The 25,664-nt window shown below is 38.8% G+C and overlaps 1 protein-coding gene across 5 annotated transcripts in view; it reads right to left on the reverse strand.

Annotated features, from left to right (window-relative positions):
- The window catches only part of cobl (cordon-bleu WH2 repeat protein), a 43,167-nt gene that overhangs the window by 6,528 nt on the left and 10,975 nt on the right, over positions 1 to 25,664 (reverse strand). For 3 of the 5 annotated variants that reach the window (XM_086113182.1, XM_086113185.1, XM_086113183.1), the window contains 11 exons: positions 22,511 to 22,721; positions 21,152 to 21,380; positions 20,597 to 20,641; positions 19,686 to 19,774; positions 19,455 to 19,523; positions 13,622 to 13,798; positions 7,599 to 8,172; positions 6,119 to 6,262; positions 3,069 to 3,390; positions 590 to 687; positions 144 to 284 (listed from right to left, as the gene is read on the reverse strand). In XM_086113182.1, coding sequence (XP_085969308.1) covers positions 144 to 284; positions 590 to 687; positions 3,069 to 3,390; positions 6,119 to 6,262; positions 7,599 to 8,172; positions 13,622 to 13,798; positions 19,455 to 19,523; positions 19,686 to 19,774; positions 20,597 to 20,641; positions 21,152 to 21,380; positions 22,511 to 22,721 — 2,099 coding nt within the window. The remainder of the gene's footprint in view (positions 1 to 143; positions 285 to 589; positions 688 to 3,068; positions 3,391 to 6,118; positions 6,263 to 7,598; positions 8,173 to 13,621; positions 13,799 to 19,454; positions 19,524 to 19,685; positions 19,775 to 20,596; positions 20,642 to 21,151; positions 21,381 to 22,510; positions 22,722 to 25,664) is intronic. The other 2 variants (XM_086113187.1, XM_086113186.1) reach the window with 2 other exon arrangements.

Genomic DNA, 25,664 nt, shown 5'->3' on the forward strand with positions numbered 1-25,664 from the left:
TGGGCATAATTTGCTTCCAGGGCTGGAAGGATTGGTTCTATTTTCAATAATTTCAATGGTAGAAATAAGTTGGCTTAACCCTGAAGCTGATGTAATCAGCAAAGATCAAACACTGCTGCATCTTGGCTGTTTATTTGTCTTACCTTGATGACATGTTAACTTCCTTCCAGTGAGTATTGTTGCCTTTTTGTCTTCGACAAGAGGTTTATAGTCTTCCAGCATTTCATCTATGGCAGTGACAGGGACATTCATGTCCACTGCAGATACTGGCACACTGTGAATCACTGTTGACATGCGATTAAGAGAGATTAAAGGAGGGCAAAACATACAACAACCACTAAGGAACATTTATGAGAACATTATCTACTGAAATTTAACAATTCTGATGCATTAGCGACTCACCAAAGTGTCATGAACACCCAATTTGATCACTTTTATGATTTGCTCAATGTTTTAAATTTTATCATTCTTGGGGGGGGGCCCACTCAACTATTGTTAAATATGATGAGTAAACGATAGCAAAACATACATTTAACATCAGATTGTTAAACGTTACAGCAGAATATCAGGCTGTGACTTGCTACCTCACCTGAAACGTCTGCTTCCATGTGCATCTGATGGAGCCATTTATATTTCTCTTCAAATGTGCTCTTTATGTTTCGTGACTTTGCCTGGAGGTTGCTTTGACTAAGGACGGTACATAAAAATAAAAAGCAGTAGACAACACACAGATATCAGATAGTATTCTTGCATTCACAAAAACGATGAGGGCATGCGGACAGCTATAATACCATCCAGCCCCGTTTGACATATTTGATTATTTTCATACATCTAGAACTTTTTGTGCAGTTCAGATTTCAATTCGCTTTGAAGGTTTAAAAAGACCATTCTCATGAGATACTAGCAATTCAGCCACAACAAGACAGCCAAATCCAATAGAATTTGTCTTCAAAGGAACTTGGGAAGGGTTGTCTTCTTAACTCAGATAGAAAAAAAAAACGTTTGCTTTCCTGGAACACTCACCACACAAAAGCATCGGTGCCGGGGTTCATTAAATGTTTATGAATGAGATCATTGATCCTAAATTCCCATTCTGGGCACATTATCACACACATTTCATTCCATTTAAGTGATATTCGCTTTCAACGAAGGCCTTTGATTAAGGACAGAAAACAGCAGCCATGCTATGCTACTTTTGAGTATGAAACTAAAGACATGTTGAGAATTAAATCGAGCAGAAAAACAAACAAACTAACCTAAAAGTTAACTGCTGACAGTTATATAAATGAGCTGTGATGAGTAACTCTTCAGATAAAAATACTGGCATGACACGAATCACCAAATACAGGGATGCCATTTTTGACAGCAAAACCGTTTGGCAGTCTAAAGCGAGATTTGCAGAGATGCGTCTTGTGCATTCGAGAGAACGTCGATGCTGTTTGTTGCACTTCAACTCAAAAGTGAACAGTGCACGAGTCCGTGGAGACAGAGAAGAGTAAAGTGCAACACATGCGTTGCAACTGCTGTCTCTCTGCCACGTCTCCATCTGTGTGTGGATAAGGGTTGTGTCGAGGCCTGCCAGAAGGTTGCCGAAAGGCACCTCAACGTGACAAGTCAAGTTTGGAGACAAACTGACACAGCAAATCACCTGGCTAACACCATCCCTACGGTGAAGCATGGTCGACTGGTCCTAGTAGCATCATGCTGGGAGGATATTTTTCAGTGGCATGACTGCGGAAAAGACAAATGCAGCTATGTATACATATTCACTGATGTCACGGGTCCAACGTGACCTTGTGAGGAAGTGCAGTTTTGCGGCTGAACCGTACAGCATGTGTCAGTCATTCCTCTTCTCAGACTTATGTTTATATCCTGTTATTTTGTTCATGACAATATCACACTCATCTTCCTCTAACATTACTCCTCCAGAGAAGATGGAGGCCAAAGGTTTAAATAGATAGTCTTTGGTGCAATACAAGTCGAAAATACTGTATGTTTGAGCAACGGAATCAATCCATACAAGAAAAAGGATTTCTCAACTGAATCACGATATTGTGAATTATTTAGTAAACATGATACGAACACATACATGACAGAACACGAAAGCTTACAAATCACTTGAGACCTGCAATTATTTCATGTGTGGTTGGGCGAAAGATGTCCAACAACTCTCCGTAAATGACTGAATTCTCGTCTGGAGACCGGTGAGGTTTTTGTTTCTTTAAGGGATCAGAGAAATTAGGAGAGTAATGGCCACCACAGCATCAGATTGTCTAAGGTGGGGGACAATGTTTCCCTCACCTTGTTAGCATTAAGCTCATGGGCCATTCTTAAGTTGCAAAGGGCTTCAACAAGCCCACAGTTGTCAAATATTTGGGCAATGTCATTTGCTTGTTGAAATTACACATTGTGTCATTCTCTTTGTTCAGTTTTTAACGGTAAACTCTACATTTTATGTGGCAATAAACAGCTTGAAGTCTCTTTTTTGAAGATTTTTATCTCCAGTTGTATTTGATAAACTGGTGCTTATTACATGCACGCATCTATCAAGGTTTTGTTTGTAAGTCTGTGACAGCCCCTGGCCTGAAGGTGGAGAGAAGGGTTTTGTCCCACAGACGCCGCTCTGTTTTTTCCTCTGCATGTGATCTCGCTCTGGTCCACCTTTGTGCCTTATCGTATTAGATCTGTTGGATTTTTTAATAATTTATTTTGATTCATTTAGATGTTGGTCAATCAAAATATTTCTTCATGTGAAACCACTCTGTGGCGTAAAAAAGGTTGGACTGCAAAGTTAATTCAAGCAATTGTTCCGATGACAAGGCCAAAGTGAACATGATGCGTAAAGGACCAAATGAGTGAATTCTGCATCTTGTTTGATTACTCAGTAGTTTTTTTGTTTTGGTCTTAACCAGAGTACCAAGGAATGGCCACAGTGTGCCTTGGGTGACAATTCAGACTTTACAAAACAACATCATTAATGTTGCAGATAAAACCGGACAGACTTAATTTACCTCAACTCTAATTTGGTCAATCACACTTTCTCAAACCATGTCATGTCTCTTATTTACCCGTGATTTGATCCCCAGGTGGCACATCCTTCATCACTGTCACTGGAAATGTCTTGGGCAGGCCTCGTCAGTCGCTCTCTTCTGGCTCCAAAACCTCTATCCAAAAACAAACTCCCGTCTGGGGATGTGGGATGGGTGTCACATGGGGAGCTCACCAGGCCCGAGTCCTCACCATCTACCATTCCCTCAGAAGCGGCATAACCTTGATCTGGCAAACTGCTGCCACTGCTGCTGTTTCCCAGGGACATAGTCTCAGCCTCAGGTGTTTTAGTTTCAGGGGCCTGGACATTGGCTCCCATGCCCTTTACGGAATGGAGCCAAGCTGAAAGGAAAAGAGTTGTTACTCACAGGATTCACTGTTTGCTAAAATGTTAGCAATTAGTACTGTTGTTTCTTGAAACTAACACACATTTTTTTTCTCCAAAAAGCCCATCTAAAATTGAGGGAGCTATTAGACAAAAGAGAAAAAAAAACATGAGAATTAATCTCTTAATCTCATTGTGTGTGTATATATATATATATATATATATATTCTATGAAAATACTATGGAGCAAATACTTAAAATTTTGTGTGTGGATACCAGCAAATCAGGAGACTGTATAAAACATGAGTACAGCGAAGGGAAAAAAAAACAGTCAATAAATGGACTGGTGATTTGACTACAAAAACAAAAAAAAATGTTGAGATTGGTATGCAGCACTAAAATTGATAGTTACTGGATAGTACTATTGGAGTTATTGCAATGCTGACGGAGAAAAAAAAGACACTTGTTAGAAAATAAACACAGGATGCAGTGTCACCATCTTTCACAGGCAAACGATAGTTTCAACATTCATTCTAACACCACAAACGCAAGCCAGAATACAAACCAAATATACATACATAGACCCAGACCACAACCAATTTGTGGGGCTTGATAAAACAACTTGAATGATGATTGGGTGGATATCCTGTAAACACATCCTTATAATTACATATTTTAACAGCATTGTTTTGGGTTCTCAGCCCACAAAATATTGTGCCATTTACTGGCTTTTTGGGCCAGCATGCATAAAACTGCAAGGTCAATACTTTTGTATTCTTGGAAATGAGAGCCACCTTGGTTATAATGGTGCATATTACTCATGGTGTGCGCACATATATTAAGGCTCTCTGTTTATGACGTGATGCTGAGTCACAAGGCTATCTTCCCAACACATTCACAGTAACAGCTCAGTCATGCCAGCTACAACCACAACCACTGCATGCATACAAGCACATGCAATTGTGCATCCATTTAGTATAGAGTAATAAATAGTTGGTCTGTCGGCAAACACACAATAACATCCACACCAACAGCTATCAAATCTCCGTCATTAGTGACCTTGGACACAAGCTTCAGTGTCTCAAATTTTGTCATGTACTTTTGGTTGCAGTCAATGCAAATTTAATGCAAAGAAACCACTGTCATACACATATTTTATTCCTGCCATTTTTGCGTGAACACACAAAACCCATCTTTATCACCACAAAACATAATTTCAGCAGATTAAACATTATTAGGCTCTAATAAAACAAGACTTTGCTTGACTTAACAATCTAGTCTGTATGTGCAACCAAGTTCCATATTTGGTAAAACGAGCGAACGAATGCACTTCCTTCCGGCACGAGCAGATGACAGAATCCAATAAAAGGGGACCAGGACAAAGCACCAGCCGGCACTTTAAACGTCCAGAATGTATTTGGTTTTGTACAATACAGTATGTCTTCAAGAGCTACCAAAGATTACAGTCGGCCATGTTTATTCTTAGTTCTTGTATACATATAGTTGTATTTATAAATGAACAACACCAGTCATAAAGAAAAGTTCAGCTTCAAACCATCATGTAACCAACCTGTTGCTATGCTAGTTATCGAGGCATACAGGGTAAGCCCGCTAAACTGTTCTCTCAGTTTGGTCGTATGATGTTCTGCATATCCACTATGCTTATGCTATGATTTTTAATAATGAGACAAGTTTTGGAATTAAAAAATGTTTTTCGTACTACATGGTTGCCTCATATAAGCCAATACGGGGTTTGAATATGGAAACGACAGAGAAAAATGAACAAAAATAATCTTATTCTTAACATGCTGATCTTAACATACTGGTTTACGAGTTGACTTGTGTGACTTTTGTTCTGAGAAAACAATGTAATGTTGCACCTCCCCAATCTCTGCCAGATCATCATTCGTCTCGGGTCTCAAAACCAATTCAAAATAATCGACCACAGATAAGATGGTTAAACGATTGATATTAAGATATCATGTAGCCAAACTATTGGCTACGAATATCAGATTGCCTTGCCATCGTGACATCTTCATATCACTCATTAATCCCTTTTGTAAATGATACATCCACGGATTGCCTTTTGAGCTCATCTGTCATGGTACAACCTTCTGACCGCATACTATGTGTCCATTTTTAATTTGAGCAGAGAATCCACACATCAATTGTAACCAGATCGAACGGATGAAACTAATGTAAAAAAACAAGAAATTCACACATATCCATTTGGCTCAATATGAGAGAAAGTAGAGAACATTGCATTAGACATAACTAGAAATGTATGTGTGAACACAAACGGAGAAAAGTATCTTCAAACAATGTCAAGGGAAAAAGGGTGACATCTTGCAGGAGAGGAAGAAGCAAAGCGGACTGACAAAAAAAAAGGGGGGGGGGTGGATGATGAAAGCGCCAGAGAAAGATTTCAAGGGTTCTTGGAGCGCAGGCGTACAGGACCACAGCAGTACACTACAAAAAGGACAGGGGCAGCGGGTAAAGAAAAGAGAAGATATACAGGAAAATAAATATGACAGGAATGGAGATGGGTTCAGGATAAAATCTAGAAACACAAAAAGACTTTTGCAGTGGTGTCAATTTTTTTCAGCTATATATATATATATATATATATATATATATAGACACACACACTCACACACACACACTGTATATCTGTGTGCGTGGTCCAATTATTCTGGGGGGGTGGGATAAATAAATTAGCAAAAAGTGAGTCCATGTGGCACCTACACTGTGAAATGTCTTCCTCCTCCTCGACGGTGCTCTGTGGGGCACTGGTTTCTGAAGGTGAGAACAGAGGTAGGGTTGACAGGGTAGGGTGTTCCCAGGCTGGCGATCGACGGGGCTTGGGTGGCGCTGGGTGACCAGTTGTTCCTGGAAGGAAATGGCATGCGTGCAATATCATTGTACGAGTAAATAGGAAGTAATATCTGATCTCTTCTTCACAAACCTCTATGATGCTCAAAATAAAAAAATAACAAATTTCCAGGTACTGGGAATTGAAATTGAACCGGTTCAAGAGTGAAAGATACCCTCTCCCTGTAGGCGAATAGATTAAATACTGATTCTCATGCTGTTTGCTCTATTCCAGACTAAAAACTATTCTTACTCTTATCCTCTTGTTAAACATCTCTTTGAAACCACCTCAAACTTGATTCGACCTCACTTATTATATTCATCCTGATGCCGAAACCTTCCCATCTTTGAACTCCCTCATTCTCACCTTCCTCACCTCTTTTCTAAGGTCTACAACTCTATCATCTCTGCATCTGTCACTCATTACAGCCCTCTGCTGCAGTCTCACGCTGCCATGAAAAAAACCCTGATCAATAGTGTTTTCTGAGGTTCAAGTAGATCCTGTTTAGATCTGCGGTGAATGTGTTCGTCTTTGCAACCGCCATCTTTGAGGGATTATGTGCGTGGCTACATGCATATTGACAAGGGAGGCAAAGAACGGACTGATAAATTGAGGGCAAGAATTCAAGGACTACTGTATAGTGTTTACCACCTTTTAATCTCTTTTACCCACTTAGTTTTTCTTCTTCAAAATGTGTTTGTTTTAAATCATGTATACATTGCTTTAAAGTGTACATTTTTCTCCCATGTTTTAAACTCTTGTAAAGTGTCTTTGAGTACTATGAAAAATAAATGTATTATTATTATTATTATTATTAAAAATAAGACGAAAACTACCTCCACTTGTAACTTGAGCATCAGACAATCTTTGACAAGGTTAGAAAATTTACTACATACTACTTTGAAAAGTTACTTTTAAAACCACTTTCAGGTAACATCATGGTAAGTAATGCATGAGTGTTTACCTACAATGTCAGTATCTTATTGATCAAACACATAATTTACTTAGAAAATATTCTCAATGTTTCCCTAGCTGAAGCAGAAAATTGTGAATCATAAATGATGGAAATTAAATCACAAACGACGTGGTAAAATTATTCCTTGGTGGTCTCCATAACAGAGATTATTGAAGCGTTATCATAACAAAACAGTCCTTGATTTTATATCACGACTATCTGTAGCTTTGGAAGGGAGGATGGTCCAATGTTAAAGTATTACTACAATAAAATGTAAATTACAGAGTAATCATGATTTAAAGCTACACTTCAACATGAAACTATTTCTAACCCGTTTAGTGCCGGCTTTGTACCCTGTTGTGCCGTGCCGTGCTGTGTTGTGTTGTGCTCATATTTACCCATTGTACCGTGTCCGTTGCTTTCAACTTCATCCAGTTGAAGGTTAAGGACTGACTCACTCACTGCCCTGGAGATCCTTTTGCTAACCTTATCTAATTCCTTAATTTTGGTAGTGGAACTTTTTGTCGGGAGTTTGCTATGCACCGATCCGCTTGCAGTACCGGTACTGCTGGTGAGGGTACTATAATGGGAAACAATGTCATCTGTGTCAAGATCGGAGTCAGGGCTGTGGCTGAGTTCAGAGCTTGAGTCCTGAAGAACTTGACTGTCGGCAGTGCTGCTGCTTGGAGTTGGGGAGGCACTGATGGGTGCAACAGTGAAAACAGATGGAGGGTGAACCTTGAGCTTCGGGGATTGTGGCTCCACTGTTGTTTTTACAGCGGAAGAAGAGATTGTGGTTGACTGGGGCATCTTAGTGCAAAAGGCTGGAGAATGGTTTTCACTTGTTTGGCTATCAGGGGTGGAGGTAGCTGAAGTAGGTGCACCATAAGGGTCTGGGGTGATGGAATCCGGGGTCAAAGGAGGGGCTGGAGCCTTTCTTTTCCTGTGCTGGCATTCTGAAGCAGAGCCCATCTGATGGAAAACAGTGAAAAAAGGAGAGAAAATACATTATAGTGGTACCTACCTCAAAGTGCTGGTTGAGCAATCGAGATCAACTATGTATTTATTTATTTCATTGGGGCAGTGCACATTCATCAACACAAGCAGTACTCATTTACAATGCAATAGATCAGGACAGACAAACTATATTTGGAATACTTTACTCCAGAGACCAAACGACAACAATCATAAAACCTTCATTCTAATTTACGTGTAGAACAGGGTTGTCAAACTCATTTTTGTCATGGGCCACATTGTAGTTACGGTTGCCCTTGGAGGGCCGTTATGAATTTGGAGAAACCATATAAATGTTTAATCCCCTCCACATATTACATACACCGCGCACAACAAATTGATGAATAACTAGTTTTAAAATCAGAAGTCAAGAACAATGATTTATTGTGGATTACATATGAAAATGTGAAATTTTGTCTCAGACAAGCATCATGGAACTTGACATGCTTGATTTGCTTTCGCGGGCCACAGAAAATGATATGGCAGGCCAGATCTGGTCCCCAGGCCTTGACTTTGACACCTATGGTGTAGAACATTAATAAAAACACAAGTAAATAGGAAAAACTAAATTAAACAAGTCACAGTGGTAAAAATATCTTGAAAAACCAGACACTATCTACTGGTATATAATGGGACTGAAACTGAACAGTCAGGCAATAAGTTATCAGATTCAGAAAACCTTATTTTTCCCCGTGGGGCAATTAGAGTCAGGCAATAATTTCAGCTAACTGTGGACTCGTCTGCTTGCGTTTGTTTATTTTATTTATTTTTTTGCTGCTGTTATGAATATACAATATGAACAATAGCAGCAATCAGGGAAGAATCAAGTCGTTCGCTTACAGCTAACTTTGGACTGGCATGCCAGCGTCCACGTAGCTTCCACTGTGACACTTTTTGCTCATTTTCAACCTTTTTTGGGCAATATGGCCAATTATTTTTTATAGATTTTGTGTTTTTTGTTTTTGTTTTTTAAGATCCAGGACACCACTTGTTCTGGCCTTAATGAGATCATGTGGAGAGATGTCCGAAACAAAATACGGACCTTCCGGAGCATTTGTCAGCTCTGATAACAACAGTGGATAGTCGTCTTTTATCACATTGCAAAAAGCCATAGAGGAAACACACAGGCAATCCTTTCATGCTGGCTGTACATCTAAAATAGTGGAAGTGTTTTTCGTGGTCTATCCTGACAATAGCAAAATGTGAAGCAGACATCAGCTCAAAAGGGGTTGAATATAGGGTTCGTGTCTACTCTGGTGCTCTAATGGGTCATTATATGATGGAAACGATTATTTTGGAAAAGTTAAACTTCAAACTACAACTATCTAAATTTCCCCAGTGTGGGACTAATAAAGGATATCTTATCTTATCTTATCTTTTACCAGTGTGTGTGTGTGTGTGGGCGTGTGTGTGTGCGTGTGTGTGTGCATGCGTATAAAACCATCCACTGTACATCAGTCTGTGAAATGAGACTGTCAACTATCAAGTAATTAAATCGAAGTGGAGTTTTGGCAAGCATCTGAGTGTTCAATTCACAATGCCAACATTCCTCTTAAATTTCCCCAAAAAACAAACATTACAATGTCTGCCAGTGATGCAATTAATTTTATGAAGTACTTCTTTGCATCACTATAATTTATTCTATAACTGTGAAGTTTCATATTTATGGTCGGAACATGGAGCATGGCTGATTTGTAATGCACTCCTGCGAGATGACAATGTTCTAATGTTGAACCATTGATCACCGTAGGGGGTGAATTTACAGGCCACTAATAGATGGGTTGTCAGATGGGATAAAACCTAAATTATGTAAAAGTGCAAACAAATATAGGCATTTAAAACACTTGTCTGTATGATCTGTCTTACAGAAATCACAAGCAATGTAATGACGGCAAAAAGGTAAAATAAGGTTACGGGCAATTGCGGTAAAAAATGCTGTTCATACTTGCTTTTTAAATCTTTGCTATAGGGGAGCGGATAGGAGGCTCAACGGGTTGAAAGACTAGTTGGTCTTCATGAAGTCAATTATCTCTGATACAATGTGAAGAACTACGGGCAGGTTTCAACAGTTTTCGAAGGGAACCCCATTACTTCGGAATTCAACTCTCCCATGCAGACACAGACAATAAGCCTGGAGCTGCATGTAGCGTTTCATCATGCGGCAGCACAAGACGGCAAGACAACTGAATGAACTCACTGCATGGCATACTATGTAAATCTAAATGGCCCCCAACTGGTTGTCTTTCTCGCTCCACGGTCCCCCATTCCTCTGCCTCACTTGCATTCATACATACATGAATACTGTCACATACCAGTGGATGTGGGTCAAAGTTGAAGCTGAAATGGATGACTGACTTTACAATGAAGACAAATGTGCGTGTGTAGCGCGTGCACGTTTATCTGTCAAAGCATGTTTTTGAATGTTCCCTGCAGAGTATAACATAGGTCAGCAAAACTCACACAATGCTGCTCTTTTTACCTTATGGGCATTTTAAGTTTGGGACAAACTGACCGTCAGTATTTCATCACATTCAAGGTCGCAACATTGAAATTGCAGAAACACCTCAAAATGAGTTTACATTTAATTTGCATGCGTTTCCCCTCTCCCACAGGATACGTTATGGTCTTCATTGACAGTAAGTGAGAAACAACACATGAGAACACGAGTGGGTTCGAAAAGGGAATGTGTGTTTCTGCAAAAGCGATGAGAGGGGCCTGACAGGACAGTTTGGCGTGTCTATTAAATTTTCCACTCTATGGGTTGAGAGGCAAAGGGCCCCATGTACAAGCATGTTGATCAGATAGGACCACCCATGGAGGCTTCAACCTGGTGGCGTGACCATTCATCACTTGTTTTGAGGCACTTTTGATGGGTGAGGGGCTTTGTACCAAGGCAACATGACAGCCCTTATATGGAATGTGAAATGGAGTATGTGCCTGTATGAGAGAGACTTACAGTGTAAACCTACTGTATATATGTGTACATCAGCTTGAATGAATAGCACCATATAAAAATAATATAGGCCACATCAGCTCCGTTTACGCATTCAAAAATGAAGCACACAAAGAAAAGATCACCCTGATACAAAGAGAAAGCTTGGTTATCGGGGGACTTGGCAGAATGTTTGAAACCTGTGAAGGGTACAACAACGTCCAAAGACTATGAAGGAATTCTGGAACTAAATGTGATACTCTGTGTCAATGCAGAACACAGGTCAGGGGTCCCAAAAAGGATATTGACCTAAAACAGCTAAAATCCCCCCAAAAAACTAAACAAAACAAAAATAAATATCCCACTGGGCTATTCTCAATATTTCTCATCCCTGATTCAAGTGAAAGGTTCCTAATTTGGTACACACTTCTGAAATCTGCTTAATTGCCTTGAATAATATTATATGCTTTAATTAATGATGTTCATATATGTCAAGACACCAGTGGTGGCTGCTGGTCATTTAAATAAGAAGCTCAATTTTTGCATCTCAGAAAGATCATCCAATCATTGTGCAGAAGCAGAGCGTCCAGACCAGTCCGCTGTGCCATGGGGCCCCAGAGACGCTGGGCAAGATAAAGCCCGGTATTTGTCCAATGACCGTTCAGGTTCGCACAGTAGACCAACCCACTCTACAAAGCAAGTAGACGCTCAGCGTCTGACTGTGTAAAAGCATCGTGGCGCTGCGGGGATGAATGAGAAGGAAGTTGCGTGAGGTACCTTGTAATAAGTAGCTGATTCTGACCAAAAGATGAAAGTACAGATATTCTAGCACATATTTAGTCAAAGAAATGTTTTTAGATTAAATATTTTTAGACACCGACTATGTGCATGGTTTCTCGAAATTTATAAAAAAATATCAAGTTCAGCTTTGTAGAGTGCAGACGTGCCATTGGTGCAAATATGGCACGTATATTGGATACATACATGGATAGCTATGAATATCCATGAGACCGTGTCAGACAGGTTAAAATTTTTGACAAACAAAAACAACAAAATTTTTGTTCGTTAAAGCAACACAGATAAATTCATTATTAAGTCAGTCAACAAGTCCTGAGGCGATGTGACTCTCTGTGGCCAACCTGCATATTATACATCTTTATTTATGTAGCACTTTCACAACATCTGCTGCTGGAACAAAGCACTTTAGCTGTATTGTTTCCATTACTCTTAATCTGAAGAGTAAACTGATTACACTTCCTCTATGTGAGTACATGAAGAGCAACTGATGTCAAAGGGCGTGACGCTGATGATGACAAATAAACAGGCAAAGTCAAGATTCGTAGTTTAGAGGTCGCTTCCAAAATAGAAGATGCAAGACATTGTTGAATGTCGTTCTACTCCATTGTTTCATTTTAGAGCGCTTGGTACCTGAGCACCAAGCACTCAAGTTAAAACAATAAAAAGAATCATTAGAAATTATTTTTACACTTGAACAGCTTCACTATCTTCATACAAAGATATTCAGTTGAAAAACTGGTATAAATTACAAATTACTGTATATGCAGAAAAGTACCTTTCAATGGTGACCAATGGTTGTCACGCGTTATAGTTGAGGATCACATGGGCACCACAATTTAAGATATGCAATACCTCGAGCTGAACAGTGTGCCTTTCAAATTCTGATGATTTACATGCAAAAATACACTGAAGAATTTGAGGATTCAACTAGCGTAAAAAAAATTGTGGATCTATATTCATTGCAACACCACGTTCAACACATAGCCCCCTCGGTCGTCATCGTTTATTTATTTATTTATTTTTAACCCACTCAACTTCTGGTTCAACTAAATTATCTGGAATGCCTCAGACAGCATTTTTAAATGGTTCATATACATTTTAGCAATAGTTTCCCCAAAACATTTCAATTAATTTCCAAATACCAAAGATTTCACATTTCGGCTGGACTACTGCAAATTATTGAGGTGCGCACAGCAAAAAACAATCAAGGTCATCATTCAAAACCCTGTAGTTGGTACCTTGACATCAAAGTATAGACACATAACACCTTGTCATGCTTAATTGGAACAACAGTAAAACTAACAGTTATCAACAACATGAACAAATAAACCCTTTTTGTGTGGCCCCTTGCCTGTTCTGTTTTTTCTGTATGGAGTTCTTGGAATAAAAAGGACAGCATTGGTTTTAGGTTTTTTTTTTTTTTTTAGTTGTCTGAACTTCTCTATGAACTTTAATTCTTCAAACTTAAATGTTTATGTATATTACTATGCATTTCTCAATGGGCTATTTTTAACCAGTATTGAAAACAATTAAATGTTATGGACTTTATTTTCACATGGTGAAAGTTACACTCAGGTTGAAGTGGGCATTCAAGCCAGACTAAGCATTTTGACACACCATCATTTTTGGGAAATCTTGTCATGTCGCTGATGTAATTCTCCATTCCTATCTACTCACCTGATAACTCTCCAAATTACTCGAGAAGGTCAGGGACCCTGCAGGGGGTGCTGGTGCCCTCCTCTTCTTGGTGTCACACGTTGGTGATGTCCTGAAAACATTCATGACCGAGTGTGACGGGTCTAAGGCACGAGGTTGATCCACTTTGTTGGGAACAGCTTGGACTGCTGATAGTGCCTAGGGATATAAAAAAAGGTTTCAAATAAAATTTCCAAATACAGTATTCACTTGAAAACACACACTAAGACAAAGACGACATCTTTTTCTAATGAATACAGTATACTAGTGTGATATTGAATAAATTGTAATAACAAAGCCAATGTGGTTATCAAAACACACCCGGAAAAAATGAGTGATATTCCACATTAAATAATGAAACAAAATTATTTAAGATTACCTTGATAAAAAAAAAGTACTATACCATTAAATAGTGTTTTGTTTTGGTTTGGGTTTTTTATGTTAACACTCAAGGCACTTTTTTCACCTGTTGACACTTCAGCCCATCCCTCAAACAAAACAATCTGAGATGGGGGTCTTGAATCTGTGTATAACAAAATCTCAAGACTTTTTAAACTTCTGAAGTAAAATATGCTGCTAAGTGTCATAGTCCTGAAGTAGGATAATTAAAAGCGCTGAAAGAATTTGCAAAATCTAATCACAATTTTTTTAATGCCCATAAAGTGCAAAACATTGGGGCAATTGTTTAGTTATTTTCAAAGATTGAGCTGGGTAAACGTAGAGATGTGCACATGAATGTTGTTGACAACTGGTCATAGTTTTCTAACAATAAGCGATGTTACGCTTTTTCTCTTCAGTGAACGTTTATGGGGATTACTGTAATGCCTACATGATCCAAGATGTGGTGACTGTTGTAATTTCAGAGATTCAAGAAGCACAAGTAAAGATGTACATTACAATTTTGATTGGTTGCAGTTATCTGACATTCACCAACATTATGTTTTTTTTTTTCATAGTGTCCCTGATTAATTCAAGGAAAAGCTCATGCTGCAGCAAGCAAGTAGTTGGTGCAAGGTCTGCGCTAGTCACGCCCGTTGCCCGCCCACTCAGTGAATGTCAAAATGATTTCCTGATGCACAGAGGAATAAGTGTGTCAAAATTATATAAATAGTGAAATAGCTAATATAACTATTAAAATAGATAACTACAAAATGAAATAATAAATTATAGTGATGCTGAGGCCGTGCACTTCCCAACATGCTGTTCGGTGATCTGTGTAAATAGCTGTCAAGAACCAAATTTGTTTGACACTTTGTTGTGAGTGTGGCTGTTGATTTCTTTAAAGATGACAGAGCAAACTATTAAAGGAAGCTTGAAGGTTGCCTGAAGTGAGGCTGCCAGTGTCTGGTATGACCGGACATAATTTGTTGCCAATTGAAGCTCTTGAATGAATGTGCATTCTGTTAAAGCGATTGAAGCGCATCAGCGACTGTCATGCTTAAACCACTCACATTTCATCACACGCTTATGGGCGGTGTGAGAGGAAATGACCAGCAGGCGGTCCTGAGAGCTCCATGCATGAAATGGAGAGCAATCAGGGTCATGGGGCAGCGACATCTAACAATTGTGGTGGAAAAAAATATACTAATAATTTGAAGGCTAATTCCCACTGATAAATTTACATTCTATATTTATGTCACTGTATATTCGTTAATTGGGCAAATTTTGAGGGTGCAGACAAATTATCGATCAGGCAGTTTTTATGTCACGCAACAAGCTCAAGCTCCTCTCCGCTTTTGAAAATGTGTACAATACAGCTTCTTTTTCAGGTTTATTGAAATATACAGTACATCGGTGGATAAACACTTTGTGGCTTTGAACAACTCTGAGAAGCTATCACAAAAAGCGTATCCATTTTCATTTGTGTTGACAAGTTTCTTCAGGATGTGAAATTCAGTGCTGACAGCACAACACACATCCTTAATTCTTTGAATAAGAACAAAGTCCAGGAAAGGTGTAAATTATAAATCTCGCTCTCTGTGCTGTCTTGATTGACAGAGAAGGCGAAAGGAAACCTGGAGGTGGTGTGTGTGTGTGTGTGTCAAAATAAAGTCTGGAAGAACAAAAATAAATAATTCAAGTGAAACCTTGATACAACTTATTTGGACCCCTAAAAAAGTAGAATGTTCCCACCTCACCATAAACATAGTGTTCAAAGTAATATGAACTCTGTCTGACTTTTTCACCTGCTCTCTACTTCCTCACTCTGTGGTAAACAAACGGAAATGTGTCAAGAGCAAAGACGAAAACATAACTGTGGAAATGCGCCCCTGCATTTGGGACGAATGCAACCTCTAAATACTGAGGTACAATTCAATTCAACCCCAATATAACCTAAAAAAAAACTTGCCGAAGGAGCTAGCACTGCCCCTTTGGCAGGGCAACTGTGCACAACCGCCAAGCCGGTAAGTCATGCCAGCTGGAGTAATGAGACACATTTGAATATTGGATGTTCAAACATTTTACTTGGTCATGTTTTAGTCATGACCAGGTACAGAACATTTTTCTGAGAAAGCCTTCGATGGTTTTTAGCATAAGACTGTTTGAGAGTTTTAAGACCACATACAAACAAGCACAAACATGGCTACATGGTTGGCCCTTAATGAACAATCATTGAAGATGGGGATTTAATGCAGCTCGGGTAATATGATGCCTTCTTACTGATAATGACCTCTCTATGCATGTGTATGCACAAAATATGTGTGTGGTCAGAAACAGAAACCAAGGCCACTAGAAAGTCAGTTATGGCTAAGAATGACAATAAAATAGCAAGTTCCCACATCACTGAAGTTTGATAATTTCAGCAAATAATTCAACGGAACGTCATATGTGACACTTGAATAATTCATAAGTCATTTGTTTACTGTTGTAATTTCTAGACGGAAATAGTATGATATTCAAAAGGATGTACTGATGACATAAAATGATGTTAAATCTCTGAGAACAGAAGCAGTAACAAAAACAAAACCTCCACTTTGAGGGACACAGAGAGAAAGCAATGGAAATTGAGCAGAAGCGATAAATGGGGAAGTCCACTCAAGCATTTTCTTTACAATGCCTTGTATGCGGCCCCACTAGTCTAAACGTGGTATTCTGATTCATGTTGCCTTTTTGTGATATGAACTAACCAGCAACATTTCTCTATGCAGGCATTTTGTCACTTGCTGTCGACTCACAAAGATCATCACAGCCTGCAGGTAGCATCCAATTACCACTCTGCTTGCGAATGTCACATGACCAAACTCAGAAAACAGGTGAGCCGTGACTTTTTGACTTTGTCAGTAACTTCTATTAAAACAAAACAAAAATGTTACCAATTATAAAATGCTCTGGTGAAAATTATGTGTTGTTTGGGTCAGTTGCGACCCGGTTTAGTTGTAGCTTGTCAAACCAGGTTGAGTGTTTGCAAAGGTAGCAAATGCACATTCACGTCAAGGTTTGTCAGTGTTTGTTCAAGGTCGCGAATCGTTCTCCAGACATTCACCAACAGTTTTAATGTTTTTTTCTTGTCACAAGTACAGGCGACAAGAAAAGTACAGGCAAACATTTGCAACCTTGAACGAACCCTGACAAGAACGCAAAAAACGTACGCCTTTTGTGGAATACGACCTTGAGTACCCATTGGTGAGTATTTCAATGCTAATGACGATAATTTGCATGCATCGTCAACGTGTCCCAACAACTGGTTCTGGACCACTGAGTGGGTGACTTGCAGAGTACCCATCCCCAGTTTACAGCAAAAACAAAGGGCATGCTGTCAAAAGAAAGGCCCGAGGGGCCACAACAAAACATTAAAACCAATCTTTTCATGGACAGGGAAAACTAAAAAGGTAACCAAGAGGTAAGAAACAAATTGTATGATAAATAAGAGTGTTTCAGGTGTTTTATGGCTCATTTAAGATACAAGTCAAATCCGGGCCATTAATATCAGCGATAGTAACAGAAAGCTAACACAAGAACAATGTAATTAATATTCCACAATCGTGGTATTAATCAGAATGCCGCATTTATACTAGTGTGGGCGCATAGACCATATTGTAAAGAATTTTGGGGGGTTAACTTCCCCTTTAAGCTTGGTTGCTGACTAGGTACTGTAACTTGAAGTAATGGAGACAGCTATTCTAATGATATCTGAGGTGAGCCGTGGAATTAAACTATTGTGACTGGGATATGGAAAGAACAGTTGTCGAGCTACTAAACGCGTGTTTTAGAATGCCAGTGAATCATTAATTTGTGCTGCAGATGCATGATGAAAAGAGACCACATCCACATTTATAATGACCAGAGAATGACAAATAGGACTTCGCAGTTGCAGCAGTGGGCAAACACTGAAGCGAGTGCTCAATGATGAAGACAGACTTTTGGTTATAGTCTGCCCTCTACAGGACACCGAAATAATGCATAATGTCACATTTAATTGAAGCCATTAAATCTCTTTTTTTTTTTTTATTATCAGAATCATCACTGACACAGTGTCAGAGCCTTATCCTACCATGGCTGCACACAGTCCCCATTCTCAATCATTTCTATACGACAAATATTTTTTTTCATCAGATAACTTTCACACAGTGATTATAAAAAAAAAAAAAATCAAAACACCCCTGAAAAGAGATACCGCCGCTCGTTCCTACCGACTGCTGTCAGGCTGCTGAATAAAAATAGCAACAATAATATTAATAATAATTAAATGATGTGGAAAACAACTGTAAATAGCACTGCGATTTATCCATTTTGTATTTATATTGCACTTAATTGAACGGTGTTTGTTTCTTCTTTCTGCCTACATTCTTGCTGCTGGAGGCTGTACATTTCCCCAGTGTGGGACAAATAAAGGATCTTAAAAACATTCACATATTCAGTGGGTAGGTTTTTTTGCGTGATCAGAATCAATTATTGGTATGTGCTCAACTAGTACAATTTTGCATGAATGAAACATTTTCCCACCTCAACCACAAACGACTTGTAGTTTTTTTTGTTGTTGTTTTTTTTGCCCCCACAACGAAGCATTTCAACTGCATTTTATGGGTTTTCTTCATAGATGCTCCACCACATTTTATTGGCATGTGCAGACATCTTGTAAATGGTATCCCTGGTATGAATGAGCCAGCAATTCGGTGGATGAATTTGAATTGACTCAGCCCCACAGGACATTCAATTAAATTTGAATTACAGGGCGTGGAAAAGAATTTGATGCAATTCAGAGAAACTCATTTACATCATATATCAGGCGTGCTCCAAACAAAATGTCCAAAATAAAGATATTCTTTATTAAGTTTTTACTATTGCAGTGATCTGCTTTATCTGAGTAGGCTTTTAATGTTAATGAAAAACAATTCCTACACTTTATTAGTGATGATAATTATTGTGTACATTGGGTCCTAACAATAATATTTGCATAAAATTCATGTGCATAGCTTATACAGTATACTGTAAAGAATCATTGTTAAATAAGATAAGAAAATACACTTAAATGTGAATGAAGAATTTCTTTGAATATCAATTCTACTTGGGGCAATTCGAATTTCAATTTGAATTCCACTTCCTGTTTACCACCTCAAGTCAAATTTAAACTCAATTTTGAATTTCGTACAGCCCTGGAATGAGCACCTGCATTGCACAATAATTACAGGAGATGCTGCCAGTGAATGTGTTTGCAAATTGGTTCAGATGACATGAAATATACAAAGTAGCAGTTGCAAATAATGTATGGAAGCTGAGCAAAACAAAAATAAAAACTACCCCCCCCCCCTCCACACACACACACACACACACACACACACACACACACTCTTAAGTATGTTTATGTCTCACTTACGGATCTTTGGTCTTCATTTTGGATTATTTTATCATTAGAGTCGTCCATGCCCAAAGATGTACACTCTGTCTGCAAAAGGAATACACAGCAAACATGCAAAATTCTGCATTCAAGCCATGCACTACCTGGCAAAGACATTGCAGCAAGTGTACATTTTAAAAGGTAAAATAAATTGTAAAACATGACAAACTTGCCCAATGTTTACCAATGAATTACAATGTTCAGTCTCACCTTGGATTTCCTCTTTCCAAACTGGAAAAAACCCAAAAGGCCTTTCTTAGACCCTCTGTCCAAACTGTTAGTGCCAGAGCAGATGTTATCTGGGGAAAATAAACACACCATAACATCATCATTAAATATCATATGACACTACGGTGCCCCAGAACAGCCTTAAGGCGGATAAAGGGTTAAAAAAAAAACGAATTAAAAAAAATGAAACTCAACTCATCAATTTATATGAAAACAGGTGCCATTAGTCTGAAAGAATGGTCCCACAATTTCAAATGAAATGACTGAAAACAAACTTACGAGCATAGCTACAGTGCAGCATTACTATCAACAGAGGGTGCTACAGGTTTATTATTTCGACTGGCTTCTTAGCACGCAAACCTCTAAAAAAGCAAGATGACTGACTACACTTTGTACCAATTTATATATTCTTCCCAGAGTGAGATGTGAACGATGAGAAATAATTTGTAATTGAAAGCCAGTGATAATGGAAAGCAACATTCTCTACACCAGTGAGTCCCAACTAGGGTACCATGGCACAAGGGATCATCAGGGGTTCCATAGGAAATTATGCAATTTCACTTCATTCGTGCATAAATTTACTAATTACAAATATCTTTGTTCATCCATCTACATGAGCAATGCATAGTGACAGGCAAAATAATAAATACTCTTCCAATATAGGGCAAATGGTACAATGATCTGAGTTTCCAGCTATTGCCATTCATACAACACAATCATGCATGTTTGTTTTAAGGTTTGACGTGAGATTAGTCAAGGGTAAAATGGGTGCCTTTGTTCAAGTAAAGTTGGGAAACACTGCTTTGCAGTCTACACACAAGAACAAAGCCAGGTTGACGAGCAAGCAGCATTTTGTTAGGATGGATAAACAGCCAGTTCCAGTTGACTAATACCTGAAGAGTTTAAAGATGGAGTAGAAGCCATTTTAGGCTGCAGAACTAGGAAAAAGAAATGAACAAGTACAATTAACTGGATTCAGCTTTTGTGGTGAATCAACACAGCTATCTAGTTATTGCCTGTGACTCATTAAACAGTTATCTTCATTTCGGCTCTCCTGGGATGTTTGCAAACCGCACAAAACAGGATATTTCTCCAAAAAGTGGGCCTTTCAATATTTTTTTTTTTTTTTTTTTTTTTTTTACAAAGAAAGCATAAAAATAAATTCCCCCCCAGAAAACTGACAAGAGGACAGATAAAAGTGATGAACTTTGGTATTTGTACAGTTGACAATTATTTCCAGAATCACTTAAATATGGGGTTTGCTTTGGCATGAGCCAAGGACCCATTTGACGAAATGATAATTGGGTCCAGATCTGGATACATATTGTGCTGATGCAACTGACAAATGTCTGCATATTCAATCTTGGTTTAAATAAATAAATAACTAAATGAAGATTCAAATAGGTCAGAAACAAACAAAAGAAATGGTCAGGGTTGTCAAGATTTACCTAGACTCTGAATATGAACATAGAGCTCCTTAATTCCCAGCTGTGTTAAAGACTGATCCAGCGGTAACTTTTGGCAACTGATGCTGTCCTTCAGGAACTGGACACATGCAGGGTCAAACTCGCACTTTTCACAGATGACCGGTATCAGGGCCTCGAGTGGTACCAATGGGTTGACGCGTACCACTGCCTTCTGGCTGCCATGATAGTTCACCATCAAACGCACTGTTTTCTGACGTAGAAAGAGGAGAGTATGTAAACTAATATACATTGAATTTTTACAACAGAAAGAGGTCAGGATTTATTGGGGTTGATAGTCATTAATTTTATACACATAGATATATATATATATACACCGGTACATTTTTTAATGCACAGTCTACTTGCAGTGGCTATCCCGCAACAATCATCAGAGAATGAAAAGTGTGCGTATACTTGATGAATTATTCTATTTTTATAACCAGTATGACATACATATATTTGTATGAAATAATTTTAATATACCGGTACTATACATTCATGTATGAAAGAAAATTATGATCAGGCAGGGAATCAGGTGCAGTAACTGCATGATACGCTGTACAAAGTAGAACTACATTATTTGTCGGTTGAGGCTTCTGCAACCATCAACCAAGTGCTATTTCATTTTAGAGATCTTAATGGATTTCAATAATTATCTTGTGCGAAGTCAAATGTGATCATTCACTCAAGGCAGTCAGATTAACAATAGCAATGTATATTTAAATATTGCACCATGAATTACTGGTCATTATGACAGCAAAGAGGAGACTGAGGTAGTGTCAGTCTCCGGCTTTAAACCAATAGAGATTCCCATGGGAGTGAGAACAAGTGAGTCCTGAGAGGGGAAGAGAAATAATGCATGGTAATCAAAGACAGAGCACTCATAAAATATTCAAACTGTGGGTAAGGATGCATTGTGAAAAGGGGGGGGGGCGAAAGAGAGAGACACAGAGAGAGAGAGAGAGAGATTAGCTGAGAAGGATGTAATAACACAAACACAAAAAAAGAATGAAATTAAAAATCACCCTGCAACAAAAATCTATCTTACCATGGAGCCTTACAGGACTTGCTTTCTGCCAGTGATCAGAAGCAAAAGGTGGATTTGGGGGAGATTAACAGAGGGCTTTAACACCACGAGCCATAGGTGGTAAAAGCAAGAAAGTTCATTTTCTCAACTAATTGTGTTGTACAATTACATATTTATAAAGAGCCAGATGGAAAAAAGAACATATAAAAATAAAAGTTAGTCCATTGAAAACAGCACAAGACAAAGAAATTATAGCTTTGCACACGAGACATCACCCCACATTTGGAATTCAACAATTTTTTTGACTAATTCACCTCAGGGACTTTCGGTGCCAGTCTGCGCACCACTTTCTCTTCGTAGGCTTTCTCCTTGATGAGGACACCGGCCACATTGAGGGAGCCCAGCAGCAGGTTGGGCTTGAATGCCAATGAGTGGCCTTCAGGCGACAATAGTTCCAGGGTGTGCAGTGCTGGATTAAGATGGTAGCGGCTACACAGGTCAACCAGCAAGTCCATCAGCGGTTTACTGAGGGAGGGGAAAAAAGAGTGAAGGTAGGGAGGGGAGGAAGTGTTAAAAGTGAAAGAGAGGGAAGAAGAGGGTGGTGAGAAGAAATAGAGGGAGGGAGGTAGGAAGGGCCACGGAAGAAATGATGAGAGAAGATTGGATTACGATAGCCGTCTAGCTTTAGTACTAGTAAATAGCAATTCCTTGAAACAAAACAGACACTTTCACCCCAGTGTAAAATTTTCAGTAACAGTGCATGTCCTTTCAATCATAAGAGCCTGGATTTGTTAGTTTCTGTTGCATCCAAGCAGGAGCGTAGGCACACATTTTTCAGTGTGGGTGGCAGTATGCGTTTCCATTGTTCTTTATCATACCATCCACAGTCAATGTTTCAGGAAATAAAATTCACATATATCCAGAATAAACTCATCACACTCATAATGAAGCAGAAACAAATTCTTCACTATTCGAAATGTTGTTGTTTTTTTCTTCTTTGGTTTGTCCCTGCTTGTATTATTGGTGTGTGTGTGCAAGGCTGGTAAATGTATATTTTATTTCATGAAACCATGACTGTGGATGGTACAATTACTTCTCGACCAAGAAGTTTGGTTGCTATAGTGTGAAAGTAATTATTTTGATTGAAGTTGACTTTAAGAATGTAATCTTCTTTACTTAAATAGATACATAGCTTACATTCATGTGAATGCAAATATGCAGTAAATATGAACAGAAAACGTTGTGACGGAGTATCAAGGAATCTAAGAGTACTGCATCCATGTGAAAATCCCAGACACTAACATTTTCCCCGACACCTAGGGCCTCAGATTTACAAGGGGTCGATGGCCATGTCCACCCCATTGCTCTGCCCCTGCATACAAGCAAATCTACATCTTGATTAAGCGATTCACCTTGAATATCTGCTTTGGTACCTTATAAGCAAAAGGAGATACACCCTTTGTTAGGTACTGTCACTCCTAACTTGAGAGCTTCTGCTTCAAAATACTATACAGTACCCTTAGAGGAGACAAGAATTCTTGTGTATTTTTTTTCTTCATAATTTAAAACAGTTCCCAGATGTCTTGACATGCCTGTGACAAGATTTGGTCAAAACACCCTATGGATCAAGAATTATAAAACCCTCTCTATTTTTTACCGTGGTGAAATGTGCTCTTTTGAGGGAGACAGCCTCGCTCTCGATACGAGATAAGAGCCTTGACACGTGGGACCATATATTATTCAGTATATACTGTGCCATTTGAGGGTTTATTTTTTTAGCATGTCACTTGACGTTGTACTTTGTACGCATATGTGCCACATCACAGATTTGTTGTGTTCACAATAGAAGTCGCACGTGTTTTTGGATTCAACAAAAAATATAAACTGGGCAACATGTCCTGCAATCCAGTGTGAACGTAGCCTTATTAGCAGCTTGGCAAGATGAAACCACTGATCAGATGTTAGAAGTGTCAAAAGAGCAGTCACTGTTGACTTGGTACATTTGTTCAGCCAAAAAGCTATTTTTCCTCAGATTATGTGAGAAGCGTCTAAAGCTTGTCAAATTTAGCAATGTTCTACTGCTGATTACGAAAGAACCAAAAAAGGTCAAACTTTTTTCCTGATGAAAAAAAGCAACTAGTATTTCATTTGGTCGATTCAATGTATACATCTTGAATAAGCAGTTCAAATGCTATAAAATGGCTGGCACTCTATGGGTTGTCTTTTCTGAAAATGTCTGGCCTTGAATGAGTTAATCGTGTTCCAAATGTATTGTAGCAGATCGCTGGCGCACCCACGATGCAGCGGGGACCAACGTCACTGCTCTATACCGCAGTGTTGTACAGCTCGGTAAGTCAGTATTTTATAATGTGGGATTTTGATTTGCATGGTGGACAGACACACGGTAGTTTCATCAAAATCTTTCGGTGAACTGATTTTTCTTTTCTTTGCAACGATAACAAATGTCTTGTAAATTTGACACACCAAATAGAAGAGTGCTTTGAACAACTATGCATAATTTGAATTTTAAAAAAAATCAAAGTCTATAAAATCAGGCTTCAAAATTGTGTAAAAATCAAGCCATTGCCTCCATTCTCAAACACTGTGGGCATGTCCACTGAATATGCTGACAATAAAGCGTTAATTGTCAGTTAAATACCGTTACTGCAAATAACATTGTATCCGATGTAAAAATCTAATTAGGAGGTACACCTTCAAATCTGATTTATGTGGACAATAATCATAACATTGGAACATGGCAGCTTTCACTTATAGACAGAGGTGGACATTAACACCTGTCCGTCGGTAGCGACGGAAGGTCCATCAATCTGTCACTGATGGACTCCCATTTTCGCTGACGGACTGATGACTGACTATAATTTCAAAACACTGTCGGAATAAGCACAGAGGGAGCCAATTTTCGGCCGCCCCTCGGGCCACCACGAACCAGAAAAAAAAAAAAAGAAAAGGGGCATTTTGGGGACAAGCAGGAGGAGGAAGATCAGTCATAGGATAAGAATTTCTATTTTTTTGTGTGAAAGTGGTCCAAACGGTTTCTATATGAATACAAATGTATGCTGTTACCCTTGTAAACTGTTTTATACTAAGGGTCCGAAAGCATCAGTGACAAAATGTACATTAGTGATGAATGAAGCATGTTAAAATGAATGAATATAGTGACCAAATAAGCCGGCCTGAAAGGACGACACACTTTCAGGTCTGTCCGCCGTTGATGAATGACGTAAGTTCACTAACGTGCCCACAACTGCTTATTGGTGAGGACATAATGTGACTTCCAAGTCCCAGTCGCCCAACTACATCAGCTTAAGTTCAAGTAAAATGGACCCATGCCGAAAAACACTTTAATGCTCCACATATCTCCACAATTCAGTCATATACATATATATTATAATATAATACATTGTACTGAGTGAGTCTTTGCATGTTTTCGTCAATTATAAACACATG

This window comes from Hippocampus guttulatus, chromosome 6 (genome assembly GCF_054856545.1).
Source record: "Hippocampus guttulatus isolate MCC_2025c chromosome 6, RoL_Hgut_1.0, whole genome shotgun sequence".
In the NCBI taxonomy this organism is placed as follows: Eukaryota; Metazoa; Chordata; class Actinopteri; order Syngnathiformes; family Syngnathidae; genus Hippocampus; species Hippocampus guttulatus.